Here is a 17,175-nt window from a genome sequence, read left to right as displayed (position 1 = left end):
CAAATGACAAGGCAAGCTGGACTGAGCTCACACGCTGATGCACTGAAACGGTGCAATGAAGAGTGTGTTTGCAATAATCAAATAAACATTTCACCATGGACACTTTGACAGCTACCACGTGTTTGATGCATAGTAAGCACTGTTGAGCCCTGTCAGACTTTCTGTTTATTTTCAAATCTGTTTAGTTTTTTTCTTAATGAAACACTGATTTTAAACAATCTCATGTCAGAAAGCTGCACAAAAGACAATACCCCCGTTTTATTTTTGCCTCAGGGAAATTTGTCTCTATGTTTTCAATTCAGTGTATTTATCGTAGAAAAACACTTTTTTTGTTAAGACATAATTTTTTATTAAAAAAAATCAGTGTACATTATGATTTACCATTCAAAGTTTGGAGTGTGATTTTGCTTCAGTAGGTATTCCGTAGGGATGTGTATTGGTGAAATTATGGAGATACGATACGTATCACGATACAGGGGAGACAATACATTATATCAGTATATATCGCAATACATTCAGTCAGACAATATTAGCGATTATTTGGACTGATTTTATTATAGGGAAATTCTATAAATAATCCATACTGACACTTAACATGTTTAACATGAGGTATCTGAACCATAATAGAGGGATTTACATTTCAATGGTGGAAACAAAATCCATTGCACACTGCTGCCAACTAGTGGTTGGTGTTTGAATTGCACTAAACAAAAAGAAAATACACAATGTTTGCATGTAAATTCTTTCCAATATTAGATACACGACTTTTGAATATCAATATCATATCACAGGAAAAATATCACGGTATATTGCCATATCAGTATTTTCTTACATCCCTAATATTCTGATTTATAAACATTATTATTATTATTATTATTATTATTATTATTATTATTATTATTATTATTATTATTATTATTATTATTATTATTAATAATTCAGTTTGTTAATAAATGTTATTAAAAACACATATGCTGAATATATGTTTTAAGATTCAAACAACACAAATAAGTCATTTATCAAAAAGGGTTTTATTCAAGTTCTAATTTTAAAATAAACCATTTTCCTCTTACTGATTTCAGTTAAAACAATATTTTAGTTTTTACAGTGTATCAAACTAACCACCAGTGCCAAATAACTCCTGCAACATCATCCAGTTTTATACAGACACAATAAATATCTTACTTTACCAAGCAACACCAAAATGTCTTAATATTTAAATAAATCTTAAATAAGAAACACTCAGAACACCAATAAATAAATAACTTACACCACAAAACATGTTGAGAATAAAAAAAGACTAGATGCTAACTAAATAAATTTAAAGTGACAATTAGTTGAAACATCCGATCAAATTCACATTTTACTTTTCCATTAACAGCTGAGGACTGACGACGGTGTTCAGTCCCATCCCAAAAAGGTCGTCTGACTCCACGTTGATGCCCCTCTGATGATTTACTGGATCCTCAGAGATCCCCTCCACTGGTAACATATTCCTGAGAGGGAGAAATCGAGTGAAAGGCACCGAGTGTTGATCCTGGGAATTTCTGGACGCCAGAGAGATGGGAATCCCATGATGCGAGTTCAGGAATCGGGTGTATCCATCAGCTAGCAGGAGCTCTCTGAAGGAGCAGTCAGCCTCCTCATACACGCTCTGAAACCGTCAGACATTTATCAGAAATCGCACAAAGATCTAAAACCTCTGACATCTCTTTGTGTCTCACCTGTCCTCTGAGATGTCCTCCACTGTCCATGCAGAGAAACAAAGACGACGACTGTCCCTTAATGACAGCATGACCTGGTTTCACTGATTTCAGCTGCAGCACACCTGGAAACAGAAACACGTTCAGATTTTCAGGCTTCAAGAACCAACTCTGCTCTTAGTTCCTGGTTCTACTCACTAAAAGCAGTCTGGGCATCACTTCCACTCACTCTCCCATCCAGGTTTATCTGCAGGAACATCCCACGTCTGTGGTTTTCTGCAGCAACCATCAAGCACAAAAAGAAATGCAACAACTTTACAGGTTGCATCAGAATCATCATCATTCAGCTTTGCATATATTAAATAAAACACACAAAAGTCAGAAAAACCAACACATACCTGTAAAGAGATGCACCTCTCTGACCTGACTGTTAAACGACAGCAGTGGATTGGATTCAGGAACATAAAACGAAAGTGAAAAGGGAAGTGGAAGGATTAGGAAAAGGGAGAAAGAGAGACAAAACGGAGTATTCGGGAACAAAAGCATTTTGTAAAGGAAATGACAGGAAATAAATAATAAATAGAAATATTTGATAAATACAAATAAATAGACCACAAAAGTGAAAAAATAAAAAAGTCGCAGCTGTTTGAGCGACTTCTGAAGAGGAGGAAGTCCGGTGCCTTTATAGAGGAGTTTGGAGAAGGAGGTCCAACTTCATGATGGTAAGAATGAGTCAGACACCTCGACATGCATGCTCAGAGGAAGACGTTTTCTCACTCTGGTTACATAAAAATCATGTTAAGTAACACAACAAATGTTTATCTTTACATCTAACTTGATTTCTTTGACTAAATACTTGAATCAAAGCCAAATATTTCACTTTCCAGAAGAAGAATCACATCCATGACATTCCAACAAGCACAAGTGCTTTCAAAAAAAAGATTTTACGACTATCTGTAAAAAATCTTCATCACGTGAAGCACTTACTGTTACCGCGGGCGACTTCCAGAGCAGTGATTGAACGTGCAACACAAGCACATCAATCTCAGTCATCTAAAACACAAAATTTCAAATCATTTTCCAGGAAGTGATGCTCTGTGTTTTGGGACTTTATGGTGTTTATCTTATTTGACGTGTGACTGTTTGCGAGAGGAGAAGAAAGGAAGGAGTGGGTGAAACTGATTTATAAGGCAGAGAGTGTGTTTACATGACTGCAGCTGTGCAGGTCGTACACGTCACACAGGAAACTCACCGCTGCCTAAAGTCCAGCAGCAACACGCTGAGAGGTTGCATCACCAGCTTCACCACGCTGAGTGGACCACAACAAGCTTTTTCAGTGATTTTAGATCAAAAACACCCACTGATGTGGTGTTACAGGTGAAACTGGAAACAATATGCTAAAGTCCATTTAGGTCAGTAATCCAGCTTAGACTGAGAGACCATCGAAAGGCTCAGGAACCCTTTGCAGGTGTTCTGGATTCATTAGCTGATTAGAGTGTGACACCCTCTCACTAGCAGGAGAGTAGCTGACCAGTGACCCCAGCTGCAGTGGGAAATCCTGTGAAATCCTGATGAAAGTGATAGAGGATCCCACTCATCCTCAGGGTTCTGCGTGTAGTAGCTTCCATTCCATCCATTTTCCCCTCTTTTCCAAGGTCGGGAGGTGAAAGGGTTCACATCCCTTTCCTCATTAACTCTTTACCTCAGTGGCATTCCCAAATCAAAGAGGACATACAATCCCTTCAGGAGGGTTCAGTCTGTTCTAAGGGCTTGTTCCAGTAGGACATGCCTGGAAAATTAACCACCTCAGCTGTATGCATTTGATGACACGTTCTCACACCCAAAGCATTGAAGAATGGCGCTGGGTGACCAAGCATTTGTTTCCGACGCATCGGGAGGTGACGCGCTGCGCCAGAGCATTGGTTTCCGACACCCGCGGTAAAACACACATTTCACCGACATTGAACCTCTAACCTCTTGCTATTGACCCTTTGCACGTGACGTCACACCACTCATGTGACCGCCCCCTTCGCCATGATGGACGGCAAAAAGACCGTTTACACCCGTTGAAACTCCAGTGAAACTAGTCAAAACAAGCCAGTTTGTAACCTTTTATTGCTTTTATTTAGTTGATTTGACAGTAAAATGGTTTTAGCTTGCTGCGTGGTCGGCTGCACTAACAGAAAAGGATGTAAACCCAACGCGTTTTATTTTTTTTTCAATAACTTTGATGGAGACTGAGGACGGAGATGAACTGCAGCGATCAATCAATCAAGCGGACTAGCAGCTCTCAGATTAGCAGCGAACTTGTTTTTACCGGACAAGATTGACGTTCATTTATTTCACGAGGAAGACAGGGACAGGGATAAATACGATGTGTTTGTACTAGTTACTGATAATCCTGATGGATGGGTATTTCACCACGGAGGCTGCGCTCCGTCCACTGTAGTGTAAAGCGAGACAATTGTTAACAATATTAAAGCTCCGATGTACGATTATGTGTGTTAAAATTATATTATTTATTTATATGAGTGTCGGCGTTCAGAGATCTTCTCATTCCGGTGTGAGAGCAGCAGCTGAACCCGGTAACACCACCAGCAACAGAAGCTGGTAGGGATCCGGACTTTTTAAAAATCAGCTTTGGTGTAAAGTGAAACGCTGTTTATAACATAAAGTAAAAAAAAATCCAGAGGGGTGAATTTAGGCAAAGTTAGCAACATGTTTACATCGGTGAACAGCTGCAGAGAGAACGTAAGCTAACGCTGGTAAGCTAGTTAACATACCGCTCTCTATGAGCCCCCGTGCTACTTCTTCTGATAACTGAACTGGGCATGAACTAGTTGAAGGAATGCTGGAGGAGTTTTGTTTTTGTTTTGATCGTAAAAACAATTTCAGGCTCTACTTTTCCCTTTGTTTAGTAATCGTGTCGCTCACTGTTTACATGCTTTTGCCATGGTGGACCCACGTGATTAGGTGACGTCGGTGTTAAGGGTCAATTTCACCGTCCCCTCACCCACATCCTAACCTTAACCCAGTTTCTCATCCTAAACTTCCTGTTAACCATGTTAAAGAGGGAAGTTACAACTAGTAACAAAGTTTTAAATGCACAAGAGGGTTAAGGTCAGGATGGAGGTGAGGGGAAGGTTAAATAGCAAGAGGGCAAAGGTCAACATTCGGTGAAATCTCCGTTTTGCAGCGGCAGTCGGAAAACGATGCTCTGGCACGGAGCATCGCCACCCGACGCTCTGGACACCCCTGGTCGTTTTTTGATGCTTCGGGTGTGCGAACATGTTGGATGAGGAGGAGCAGTGGCTCCTCTCAGATCATGACAGCAACAGTTCATGAAGCGCATTTGTAGTCCTTGACTTATTTTCACACAAAACCTAAAATAGCATTTCCCCCGTTCAAAAATAAGTGTGTTCTTCCTACCAAAATGTGCCTTTAAAAATCCCGAACGTCATATGTGAAATCCATGGCACATAACAAACGGGATTAGAAAACTGCCTTTTTAGCCCCATTGACTGCATTCATTTTTTCGTTCTTCCGGGCACCCGTGGTCCAGAAGTAGATGGGCATCACTTAGACCCCTTAATGACAGATATGTTTCCCTTCAGGTTTCTCTGTCCTCTGTGTTGCCAAGCAGGACTACCGCGGGCGTAGCACTTTTCTATCCCCTTTTCCATACTTTTTTTTAATAAAACACAAAATCATGATCGTTTTGTTACAGATGTACATAAAACCCCACACGAACATTTGGGATGGATTAGAAAACCTGCTTTTGCTTGTTTCTTGGTTTTGGAATTTTGACTGTTTCCAAATGTAAACAGAAAGGCATTCACAATCAACAAAACACATTTTGTCTATGTAGAAATCCCAAAACTCCAGGATGGCTTCAACTCAATGTTTATCCAAAAATCTGTTTCACATTGTTCTATCGCCCCAAAATATTCGCCCTTTAAAGCCAACTGGACAACACGTTTCATTAAGATGTTTCATCCTTTACGCTACTTGTAAGGAAATTAATTATTAAATTGTATATTTAAACTCTTTTTGTGGGGAGATTGTATGATCCTAAGTGAGATACTGAACATCCTGAGGTGTTTCTGTGTAAAAGTTACAAATAATGAATTATTTTCTTATCTGTTGTAGAATGCTTCTGGAACAGCACATGTTTGGAGAAATAGTTATAATTTGAGTGCTGCCAAGATTGAGCGGGAGTGTTACTACCCCAAAAAATCAATCCAATCTTCACAGTTTCACAGTTTCGTACTGTGTAGGACTAAGTACGTGACAAATAAAATTAGAATTAGAATTTGGTTTGTGTTATTTTTTTAAATAATTTTTACATAACCATCAGTTTCACATTAGATTACTATTGGCAGAAACAACGTTATTGTTTAATTTTTAAATAACTGGATACATGTCATGCCCTCTGTCAGTGCGCCCCAGAGCAGCTATGGCTACATTGTAGCTCATCCCCATCAGTGTATGAATGTGTGTGTGTGAATGACTCATTTATTTTCCCTGGCTTTTAACTAATTTAACTTCAGATGTCTCTGTTTGGAGTGGTTTTATTCCATGGTCTTTAGTTATTTTATACTGTTTCTCTATTGATCTCTCTGTGTGCTTTGTTTTAAATCTCCATTATATATTTGTTTTAGGTAGGCCTTGATAAATGACTTCCACTTGAAGAGCGCCTTCTAGAGTCAGAGGACTCTACTGTTATCATTCATCCATTCACACACACGTTCACATGCTGTTGGTGATGAGCTACATTGTAGCCAGGGCTGCCCTGGGATGCACTGATAGAGGCGAGGCTGCCGAGCACAGGTGCTACTGGGACCTCCAACCACCACCAGCCTGCGGGGAGGGTTAAGTGTTTTGCCCAAGGACACAATGGCAGAATTTGCTGTTGGGAGCCAGGATCAAACCTGCAACTTTCTGATTACTGGGCGACCCACTCTGCCTCCTGAGCTTCTGCTGCTGAGTTAACTGCATTGTTGTTGTTGTTTTATTGCCTCTGTACAGCACTTTGGTCTTATGCCGTGTAAAGTGCTTAATACATAAACTGGAAGTGGAACAGCAATACTTAGCATCAATGGGACAAAAATGAAGTAGATGGTGGAGCTTACACCCTTCCCCCCATCACTGGAGAAGAAGCTGTAGATCTAGTGAAATCAGATGAGTATCGGGGGGCTCACTAACCAGTCTGTAGACAGGCTCACAGGTGGCTTTTTATTACCAGGATGCTAAAAAATGTGTTTTACTGGAGTGTGATGAACAGAATCCTGACATGAGTATTGCCCTAACCCATTCAGACTAGGAACTATTCACCCTCTTTTCCTCAGGCAGCATTTAAAGTCTGGTTCACGCAGAATGCAGAATGGATGCGGTCCGAACTCCGTACAGCATCCGCAGCAACCAAAAACCATTGAGTCTAATCAGAACATTCACACGAGCTAAGGCAGGGGTGGGCAACTCCAGTCCTCGAGGGTCGGTATCCTCCATCTTTTTGTTATTTCCCAGTTCCAACACAGTTGATTCAGCAGCTCATCAAGCTGCAGAAGCCAGCTAATCTCCTGCTGATTGAAATCAGGTGTGTTGAAACAGGGAAAACAGTAAAACATGTGGGATAGTGACCCTCGAGGACCAGGATTGCCCGCCCCTGAGCTAAGGTGAAGTGCAGATCCATATGCTGAGCTCCAGAAAGGTTTCACATTTTCCAGCTGCTACACGCAGATCGCCATGAAGTGAAAGGAACAGCATGAGCCAGACAGGAAGTGAGATGTGGAACAGTAAGGTGCATGCGATATATTTCAAAGTAAAACTTGGGTTGCATTGTTTTTTCTCGCTTTAGTTTTTTATTAATGACTGGGATATCTGCTCATGTTATTTTATGTGTCAAATTTATGATCATTTGGTCTCGTGGGAGTCAATTTCTGGAGACATTCAACACGCAAACTGCAGTCGATATGAATGGCAGTCCATCTGGAGGCCGCCTGGAACCCTGAACGCATTCTTCCGTACGCTGTGCGAGCAGGTGGTAAACCTGGACGACAGGGCTGGAGGAAAAACAGAGAAAACTCTGAGGAGATTGAACGCTGGCCCTTCTGCTATGACTCTTGATGTTTATCAATGGAATTTGTAATATTATTCTTCATCCAGGAACTTGTTTTGTTCTTCCACCTTCTCTTTTGTACGTTTTATTCGTGATCCATTTCTCGTTCTTTTCTTACACCAGCGATCTCTGATGAGGGCTAGAGATTCTAGCTGAAACATGTCAGGTAAATGACCAAAGAATGGGTTTCATGCCCTTATTTACAGCTCAGTCCCCCCCTCCCGTTGGGGTTCAGTCAAATCAAGCCTCGTTTCACTCCAAAACTTTAAATCACTCCTCCTCTACAACCATCACAGGTATGATACTTTTAATTACAGCTTTTACAATCATCATTACTGTTATCATATTGTATTCAAATATCATCACTGCTCTCTGATAATATGAATTAAAATCATAACACAGTTTGGATTTTTTTGATGTATTTTTTGCTCAAAATGTACACACACAGTTAACATCTTAGATGTCTATAAATTAAAACACATTTCCTTTAATCAACCTTAAATAAAATTACAGTCAGTCTTAAAGCTAAGTATGAAATGAACATATGCTTTCACACACACACACACACACACACACACACACACACACACACACACACACACACACACACACACACACACACACACACACACACACACACACACACACACACACACTGTACTGTACATACAGAGCAGTTATCATACAAATGATAAAAATAAAATACACACATTGTACAAAGTCCTGACCCGAGCTTTCACATCTTTAGATGATTGATATCAAGACGTTCACTCTAAAATGGTTTTTGGCATGCATAACAACACAAATGCTCCCTAACTAAACTCTTTCCCCCCTTTTCCTCCACTTTGAGCAGGAATAAAGCACTTTGCCATCTGCGTTGTCATTGGTCCTATTCACATGTGTGCATCTCAGCTCTGTTATGGCTTCAAATACAAACATTTCTCCTCGTGGGCGCCAACATTCTCCAGGTAAACTTCCATATCAGCAGATGTCTTTACAGAGTTTTAGAGATTTTCTTTTTTTCATTAGATGAACTGGGAATATTTGTACAATGGTCTTGATCAGAATGAGAATGCAACTGTATTTAAAGATGATAAATTGTCAGTATTGCCATCTTAGACTCTGAAACAGAAGATGAATTCACAACATGGTCACTTTCTACAGAGTCAAACAGCATCATGCCACAACTATGGATCAAGATGGAGAGAGAGAGAGAGAGAGAGAGAGAGAGAGAGAGAGAGAGAGAGAGAGAGAGAGAGAGAGAGAGAGAGCGAGAGAGAGAAACTGATATGTAAACAGACATTCACTCATTTTATCTGTTTTTTTTTTTCAAAAATCAGTCACTCAGTGCCTTTGATTATTTTGAGACTCAAACGCTCTTCTAGTGCTCGTATTTGCTTTTCTTCAAAGATGTTTTTCTTTTCTTCAGGATGGGGTAGAGATGCAGTTCTACAGAAATAAAGACAAACACAGATGAAGTACAGTTTATTGGACAGTTATTGATGCTGCTTCTCCAGAACGAGGATCTTTGTCCCACCTGATGTGCTTATCTTTAGCAGGAATATGTTCTCACCGAACCAGACTCTCCTCTTGGACCAGAGTTTGCTGACAGAGGGAAAAAAGAGAGTTAGCAAACACAACTTAACATCTAAATATGAGATAAATAACTGCATTTAATCAGGGGAGAAACTACAGGACATTTATATCTCTGCCTGCAGTCTCTGAGTTTCTTCACAAAGCTGCAGCCACAATCCGGTTTGCTTCGATAGATTAAAACTAGAATTTGAAGACAGTTAAATCAACTTCAGACACAAAACTAAATTTTATTTTCCCAACAAGGCTTTTTTTCTTTTTAGATGCAGCTGTTTATTTGGCTTCATGAATAAATGGCTGTATTTGTTTAGTGTCTTCTTAGGGTTCTACAACCCCCCAAGACGCTTTACAACACAATCAGTCATTCATCCATTCACCCACACATTCACACGCTGGTGGGGATGAGCTAGAGCCATAGCTGCTCTGGGACGCACTGACAGAGGCGAGGCTGCCGAACACAGGCGCCACCGGTCCCTCCGACCACCACCAGCAGGCAAGGTGGGTTAAGTGTCTTGCCCAAGGACACAACGACAGACAGAGGGGGGCTTGAACCTGCAACCTTCCAATTATGGGGCGAGCATTAGCTCCGGTGCTACCATCGCCACATTATGTTACAAAGCCGCCAATATTTTTCAACAATTGGGCCATTTGAATCATTTTCAACAACATTTCGATGGATATTCCATCCAGTCGACATCGATTCGATATTTCCAGAGATTAATAGTAAAAACTACACGTTGTCTCTTTAAGAGCAAAAACATTGTGAATAAAAAACAAATGTATTGTTCCTTACAAAGTGACAAATAAAAGCTTTTTTCATTTATAACATAATGAAATCTTTAAGACAGCAGGGACAGTAAAGCATAAGAAAAGACCTGCCAGTGTTTGAGGTGATAAATAGCCGAATGTCTCTGTCGCAGTTTAATCAAAAGCTTCATCTCCTTACCTTCCCTCTGGACTTTTCTCAGAGTGACCGAGGGGGTCGAGATGGCCGAGGCACGGAAGTTGGCAGGTAATGTTTCTGAGGAGTCTGAGGTCACACCGCGGAGGTCTTTCTCTCTAAACATCTTTCTCCACGACGGTGACCGCGTGAATGTTTTTGTGCCATCCTGCGGAGGAAATAAAATGATGCCAGGCCAGTGTTAATAAACTAGTATTAGATGAAGCAATAGCACACACAGCTTAGTTATATGTGCAGTAACTGAGCAATTAACAGCCATGTAAACACAGCTGAAACCACCAAGAGTTTCTCAGCAGCTATAAATGCACTTTTATGCCAAAAAGAAAGAAAAATAAAACCTTTTTTTTCATATTTCTGGAAGATTGTGAGGAATCTGATAAATATGTAATCAAAGCTTTGCTTTCTTGCAAAACGGCCTTAGTCACGCTGGTTCTATTTTCAATTATCTGGACTGTTTTTATACCTCATCAGGCCTCCTTTCTGTTCCCATGGAGATTAGAGCATTATACTCTTTCTCCAGGAGCTGCCTTGCCTACAAAAGACAAACTGGAGTCAGACAGAGCAGAGACAAGAGGCTACATATCACCAGTGATTGTCCTGAATACCTGTGTGTTCTGGTTTGGTATCTGGAGAAGGAGGGCCAGGTCAGTATAGTCAAACGTGTCATCCAGCGCCAACAGAGCCCCATGGACCCCACTCTCCAGTAAATTGTCTGCAAATTCCTTCAGACCAATAGACTGTACCCAACACATGACTCGCTCATTGGACCAGACCATGACATCTGAGGAGAGGGGCACAATGAGAAGTGGAACCTATATGGCAACATCACGTAGGCAAAAAGAACTCAAAAAGCAACACACGAGAGGAAATGTGTAAAGGAGATTGGTTTTCATAGCACTGTAGACACACGGATGTTAGGATATGGAAACGTTCTGAAAAATCACCACCTTGGTTCTGATGTTGACTCTCCTCCCTCCTCCTCTCTAGCTCTTTCCTGTCGTAGTTCAAGCGCTTCAAGCACATGATGCCATAGTGAAGGCTCACCCTGTGAGAGAAAAATCACCAAAAAATAAGTTTCCTGATTTTAAGTAAAGCATCGCCTTGTTGAGGGGCCTGAGGCCAAATCAAAGACAAGAGAAGTGCACCTGTGGAAACTGTCCACCATCTTTAATTGACCCCTCAGCTCCTTCTTGGTGAGGTGATCAAGCATTCGAGCATCCACCAGAGACTCCATGAAATAAGAGCGATACTGAGGCAGACCCAGACTCGGCAGCCACTCGTTTCCCACCCACTCATGGTTCATGTCTCCGTAGGCCAGGATCTGAAGGGAGAGGGGTTGATGAAACTTGGAAGTTTCCAAGAATTCAATTCATTATTTTGTAGCAATAACAAGGCCACCACATTTTTATATTCAACCCAAATGATTTTTCAGAGCACAACATGCCAAAGCTCAAGTCGTTTTAATATGTTGGGCGCCTGTTTTTTCTTAGCTTAGCCGCTGTAGTTCAGTAGTGTCTGACATCGGCAGGTTTTACAAGACATTTTTCACAAGATGTAATTATTTTTTACTTTAATAAATACAAAATGACATCTTGACCTGCTTTCCTCCAACCTCACCTGGTCCCAGCTGAACTCCTTCTGCTCCTTTTGGTTCCGATTCAGAAAATGAAGAGAAATGGGAAAGAGAGAGAGACAAGGAGAGGGAGAGCACCCTCGGGAAATGTGTGTGTGTGTGTGTGTGTGTGTGTGTGTGTGTGTGTGTGTGTGTGTGTGTGTGTGTGTGAGTGTGTGTGTGTGTGTGTGTGTGTGTGCGTGTGCGTGTGTGTGTGTGTGTGTGTGTGTGCATGTGCGTGTGTGTGTTTTAGTGAATCAGTGCCAGAATGAAGAGGAGAGGAGAGGCACAAGGAGGCAAAAGCTTTGTTAGTGAGTGAAACTTAGTTGGAAGAACATCCCGTCAAAACAGATTTTTAGGGAACAGCAAGGAAAAGGTGAAGCCAAACACGCCTAATCAGAGACAAAGAAAAATAAGAAAATCAAGCAAAAAGATAAGAAAAATAATAAAATCAAAATGATAAAGTCATTTGTTTGGATTTTGATCTAAATGTAAAGCTTACTGGTTTGGTGGCAGCAGTGAGAGACTCCATCTCAGCATGGGTCATCCAAATATTACTGGTTGACTGTGAAGACGTAGAACACAACATCAGTCATCTTCCCTGACATGAGAGCAGGACTTGATTTCACCGAGCCTTACAGAGCGAGTGCTAGCCGGCGCTGATGGACTCGTGAGCGACACCATTTCCTGGATGGCCAGGCGAAGCTTGAGCCTGTGGAGAGGGTTGCTGATACCGATCTCCCTCTGAATCTCCGTGTCTGACAGGTTGGCCATGATGGCGCCGCTCTTCACGTTGGCACGGCAGGCTGCCACGTACCAGGCAGGCATCCCGACCCACAGCTGGGTAAACACACAGGAGAAAATTGACCCTCCACCACCATGCTATAAGCTGCTACTAGCAATTTGATGTTCACTTTCATTTTATGCTATGCATTATGGGAAAATATGTCTGCATGTCCCACAACATTGTACCAGACATCTTGTGGTTCATTCAGACATTACTTTTTAAGACTTTTGAAAAGGCTTTCTCCTCCATCCATGTAGCCATTATCTTCTGCTTATCCAGGGCCAGGTCATGGGGCAGCAGCCTAAGCCGGGACATCCAGACTTCCCTCTCCCCAGCCACTTGGACCAGTTCCTCCGGGGAAATCTCAAGGCGTTCCCTGTGTCCCTCCAGTTTGTCCTCGGTCTTCCTTCAGGTCTCCTCCCGATTGGACGAACACAGTAAATCTCACCAGGAAGGCTTTCAGGAGGCATCCCAACTAGTCACCAAGTCACCTCAACTGGCTCCTCTCGATGTGAGGGAGCAGCATGTCTACTCTGAGCCCCTCCCGGATGACCAAGCTTCATTCCCTACCTCCAAGGGAGAACCCAGACCCTTCCAGACAAGCCATGTGTTCAGTCTCTTTCTGCTAGGTGTGTCATGAACTTTACCCTTTAACCTACTAACTGAGGCTTAGATGGAGCTCTTAGGCTTTTTTTTTTTTTACAGTTTCTCTGGACATCGGACTGTCTGACTCTAGGATAAAGTTTTTGGGATGGGCACTCCTGACAAAATTAGTAGCTCCTTAAATAATTCTGACTGTTAATTATTCACTCTGTAGAATGATGGACTCTAAATTGTTTAGGGATGACCTTTAATCCTTCTCAGGTCATTACTGATGGCTTTGTGTTAACACACACCTGTATGCTCCAGACCAATAATCTGCCAAGACTCCTGACTTTCTAGTGGTGATCAAACTTATGATGATCAGTTAATCAATTAATCTGATCAGCAGCACCTGACCAATATGTTCTTCCTGTCTTAACTCTTGTGGGAGCAGCAGATGTGATCTTCACACATAAAGTTTCTATTTTGTTTTAACTCGCATGATAAATGTCTTGATTAATGTGGTGGTCTTACTTCGTCCCCGCTATGACTAGGGGACAAAAACGTGATTAATTACTGAAACTAACTAATGTATCTGAGAATTATCCTTGTTGGGAAGCTGGTTAGCTACTGATTCTTAAATTACATTTTTACAATGAGAGCACAGGGAGTGATGGTATATGCACCTCAAGCCATGTGACAACCGTCGGACCGTCCCAGGAGGCGAAAGGAAGACCCTGACGACAAGCTTCCTCCAGCAGGTCATGCCTGGCAAGGAAAGCAGAAAAAAGAAGTTTGACAAAGATGGATTTCTTTATGTCTCCAATGTCTCCTCTTATAAATAGGAAATAACTCTGAATATGAGATGTCAAATACCACAAAGGCATTTGTTTTTTTAATCTAATCCCATCAGCGGAATAAAAAGCCCTTGCACAAGTCCGGTTAGAGTCAGCTGACCGTGGTATTTACAAATCTGCCAAAGACCTCTCTATAACAGGAGAAGTGTGTGGAAAGAAGCCTGATCTCACTTCTTCTTGCTGCGACGATCTTTTTCAACAGTCCCAGTCCCGATTTTTGCCAGACCTAATGGGTCAGCTGAGCCAAGGTCATCAGATGGAGTGGAGGCTGTAAAGATAATAAATGGTCACTGTTGATCATTCTTTGATTATTATTGTGCTTGGACTACAGAGAAAGCAATTTCTTTAATTAAGTAGTATCCGATCCGTCCACAAACCCAGTGTGGCGGATTCACGTCCTGGTGCACCAATCCTTCCCTTTTCCTTCTTGCCAAAGAGACGTCCAATCGAGGACTTGATGCTTTTCTTTTTGCTGGCTTTGTGAAGAGAATCCTGGCTAGCGGTGGTGACACCATCAGCAGAAAGACTGAACAAACAGAAAAGGGAAGTAAATCCACATGAGTGGTGGTCAAGACTACTTTTGTAGAAATGTATTCATCTGCGTACCTGCGGAATTCACGATGGTCGTCCAGGCCCGCCCCCGGGTGGGTGTGAGTCATTCGGTCCAACCGTAGGCCTCGAGGGACAGGTGGAGGGGTTGAGTCAATGAGGGCAAGTGCCTTGCATTCTTCTCCCTCTTTGCTGTTCTGTAGGGTGGAGATTTTTCAATCAATGAGCACAACAAGTCACAGTTAGGAGTCTTTAATCGGTGATACCAGATCTGGTTCAGTACTTGTCTCTCAGTCTCCCTGGCGGGTGAATGTGGCAGGCGGGGCGTGGAATGTCCCGAACTGGGTGGGGAAGGAGACGCTAGCGTGGAGGATGTGATGGAGGGAGTCATGTAGCCCCTTCCAACACTGTCTCGCCCTCCCAGTGAGGATGGTGGGAGAGATGAAGCATCCAGGGCTACGCTGCTGACCCGACTCTCGATCTCCTCAGCCCTCAGCTCCGTGCTCTCCTTCTCCTCCTGAATCAACCTGAGGAGCAACACACAGGTGTCTGCACAGCAACTAAACCAACGGCTGACTGGATTAGAGTGTCACTATGATTCTCACTTAATCTCCTTATTAATGGCCTCCAGTTGCTCCTGTAGCATAATGGCCAACGTCTGTACATCTGTCTGCCCACTGGGGGACAGAAGCTCTGATCCAAACAGAGTCTCCCTGTCCTCCTCGTCATCAGAGCAGCCTCCTTCCACACCGCCCTCAAACCCTGGTCCTAGCATGGTGCCGCTGTCCCATTCGCCATACTGAGGAAACGACAAAAACATTGTTTTCCTAACAACAAGCAATACCTACATGTTGCTTCTGAGCAGCGTGGTATCAGTGTGAGATCTGCACCTTGTTGCCATCATCTCTAGGAGGCCCCCAGCGGCCGCGGTGCGCCCGCCTGACCACCACCCCGCTGGAGGTGTTGCCATAGCCGGCTGGGAGTGAGCCACCACCCTGAGGGTAGCGCAGCTCTGAGGCGCTCCCTGGGACAGATCTTCGAAAAAGGGTGGAAGGAAGCGAGCTCACGCTGCCCGCCCTATAGTGAGACCCAGAATTCATTTGTCATGGGGACTTAGACTTAGAAAGGACAGAGATTTCTGAGAAGCAGGTTTAAAATCATGCACATCTACAGGGTCCTTTAGGGAGTCATACATTAGGAGTTTTCACATCATTAGAAATCCATAAAAGTTAACGGTGTCTAACCTGGAGTAAGAGGACCCAGGCCTGCCTCTCAGCTGATCCAGTTCCAGTTGGACTCGCTCCAGCTCAGCAAGGAGCTGCTCCTAAAAGGCACGCACCAGAAAACAACAATCAGCTGTTTTTCTCTGGATTTCAAGCATCACAACTGAATCATTCAGACAAAGACAAGGAAAAGAAAATACCTTATTAGCTAGAAGATCGTCCTGGATTTTCTTCATGTTGGCCAGCTCCTCAGAAAGAGCATTCTGGCAGAACAAACAAGTAAAGATTTATGTTTTTATTGTTTTTGTAAAAACTGCTTCACCGCTCAGTAGCTGTCTCCTCACCTTCTCTTCTAGAGCTGCCATCCTCTCTTTGAGGTGGAGCTGAAGCCTCTCGTTGGACTCAGACAGAAGCTTATCCACTGTATCTGAGAGCCGTTTGTTGTGTTCATCATTCATCTTCTCCCTCTGCCTCGCCTGAAACCACACGAGAGCTCGTCAAGAAACAAAATCAGCTCATAGGGTTTGGAGACATCACAGTGGTGTTACCCTCTGAAGCTCTTGGTTCTTCTCTTCTAGTTGGGCTTCCATTTGTCGTAGCCGCTCCTCAAAGTTCCCGTGGCGTTCCTCTGCCTGACAGCAAAGTTGGGGATGTTAAAAGCAGATATTTTTATGCAAATGATAGGAAAGAAGCATCCTGATTACAGAACCTTGTTGAGAGCAGCCACTCTTTGAGCGAGCTGGGCCTCGATTTCAGGCAATGTCTCTGCTCTCTGCAGGGTTTGCTGGAGCTTCTGCTTGGCCTCATCCAGACGCTCCTGCAGCTGTCTGTTCTTCTCTTCACTCTGAGCATTACAAAAATGGAAGAAAAGGTAAACACATACTTATGAGCTCTGTGGCTAGAAGCAGCCCTCAAGACCCATTTTCATATTTGATTTCTAACTCAGGATGGATGAGTAGTTTTATTGCAGCCTTAGCTGGGAATTGGGGTATTTGAGGCAAACTTTACTTGTCTGTAGAGGGAATCCTTGCTAGCCAGCTCATTCTCCAGCTTGTCTTTGATGTCGTGGAGAGATGTCGCCTCCCGTTGGGCACTGAGGTACCTGCACGCAAAGTAAAACTTTTAAAATTTGCTAATATTACATTTTGTAATGTACAAGAAAATTGACGTCCAAAAGGAGATGATCAATT

The 17,175-nt window shown here is 42.6% G+C and overlaps 2 protein-coding genes across 2 annotated transcripts in view; both read right to left on the bottom strand.

Annotated features, from left to right (window-relative positions):
* Positions 1-1,069: 1,069 nt before the first annotated feature.
* Positions 1,070-4,663, bottom strand: fgf21 (fibroblast growth factor 21). The gene is made up of 4 exons (XM_054749166.2): positions 2,102-4,663; positions 1,902-1,979; positions 1,725-1,828; positions 1,070-1,654 (listed from the first exon to the last, which is right to left on the bottom strand). The coding sequence occupies exons 1-4, from the start codon at positions 2,247-2,249 to the stop codon at positions 1,364-1,366; spliced, it is 621 nt and encodes a 206-aa protein (XP_054605141.2). The 5' UTR covers positions 2,250-4,663; the 3' UTR covers positions 1,070-1,363.
* A 3,450-nt stretch (positions 4,664-8,113) lies between these two features.
* The window catches only part of LOC107388008 (liprin-alpha-3), a 36,240-nt gene continuing 27,178 nt past the window's right edge, over positions 8,114-17,175 (bottom strand). The window contains exons 10-32 of the mRNA XM_015963327.3: positions 16,994-17,087; positions 16,695-16,829; positions 16,534-16,617; positions 16,330-16,461; positions 16,186-16,248; positions 16,007-16,086; positions 15,653-15,839; positions 15,368-15,561; positions 15,046-15,289; positions 14,820-14,959; positions 14,591-14,739; positions 14,385-14,481; positions 14,043-14,124; positions 12,627-12,827; positions 12,490-12,552; positions 11,993-12,019; positions 11,521-11,696; positions 11,323-11,420; positions 10,981-11,156; positions 10,839-10,907; positions 10,361-10,523; positions 9,359-9,426; positions 8,114-9,270 (exon numbers count right to left, since the gene is read on the bottom strand). Of these exons, the coding sequence (XP_015818813.3) occupies positions 9,374-9,426; positions 10,361-10,523; positions 10,839-10,907; positions 10,981-11,156; positions 11,323-11,420; positions 11,521-11,696; positions 11,993-12,019; positions 12,490-12,552; positions 12,627-12,827; positions 14,043-14,124; positions 14,385-14,481; positions 14,591-14,739; positions 14,820-14,959; positions 15,046-15,289; positions 15,368-15,561; positions 15,653-15,839; positions 16,007-16,086; positions 16,186-16,248; positions 16,330-16,461; positions 16,534-16,617; positions 16,695-16,829; positions 16,994-17,087 (2,707 nt within the window). The 3' untranslated portion in view covers positions 8,114-9,270; positions 9,359-9,373. The remainder of the gene's footprint in view (positions 9,271-9,358; positions 9,427-10,360; positions 10,524-10,838; positions 10,908-10,980; positions 11,157-11,322; positions 11,421-11,520; positions 11,697-11,992; positions 12,020-12,489; positions 12,553-12,626; positions 12,828-14,042; positions 14,125-14,384; positions 14,482-14,590; positions 14,740-14,819; positions 14,960-15,045; positions 15,290-15,367; positions 15,562-15,652; positions 15,840-16,006; positions 16,087-16,185; positions 16,249-16,329; positions 16,462-16,533; positions 16,618-16,694; positions 16,830-16,993; positions 17,088-17,175) is intronic.

Source organism: Nothobranchius furzeri, chromosome 16 (assembly GCF_043380555.1).
Source record: "Nothobranchius furzeri strain GRZ-AD chromosome 16, NfurGRZ-RIMD1, whole genome shotgun sequence".
Taxonomy (NCBI): domain Eukaryota; kingdom Metazoa; phylum Chordata; class Actinopteri; order Cyprinodontiformes; family Nothobranchiidae; genus Nothobranchius; species Nothobranchius furzeri.
Note: the sequence above shows the minus strand (reverse complement) of the source record. Positions and strands in the feature narration are given on the sequence as shown.

What these genes read in the sequence shown, in the direction of transcription:
- fgf21 (XM_054749166.2), bottom strand. Translation starts at nt 2,249, where the DNA reads ATGCTTTTGTTCCCGAATACTCCGTTTTGTCTCTCTTTCTCCCTTTTC. An exon ending in TGATGCCCAGACTGCTTTTA is followed by an intron (nt 1,829 to 1,901) that starts GTGAGTAGAACC and finishes TTCTGTTTCCAG; the next exon opens with GTGTGCTGCAGCTGAAATCA. An exon ending in GAGGACATCTCAGAGGACAG is followed by an intron (nt 1,655 to 1,724) that starts GTGAGACACAAA and finishes TGACGGTTTCAG; the next exon opens with AGCGTGTATGAGGAGGCTGA.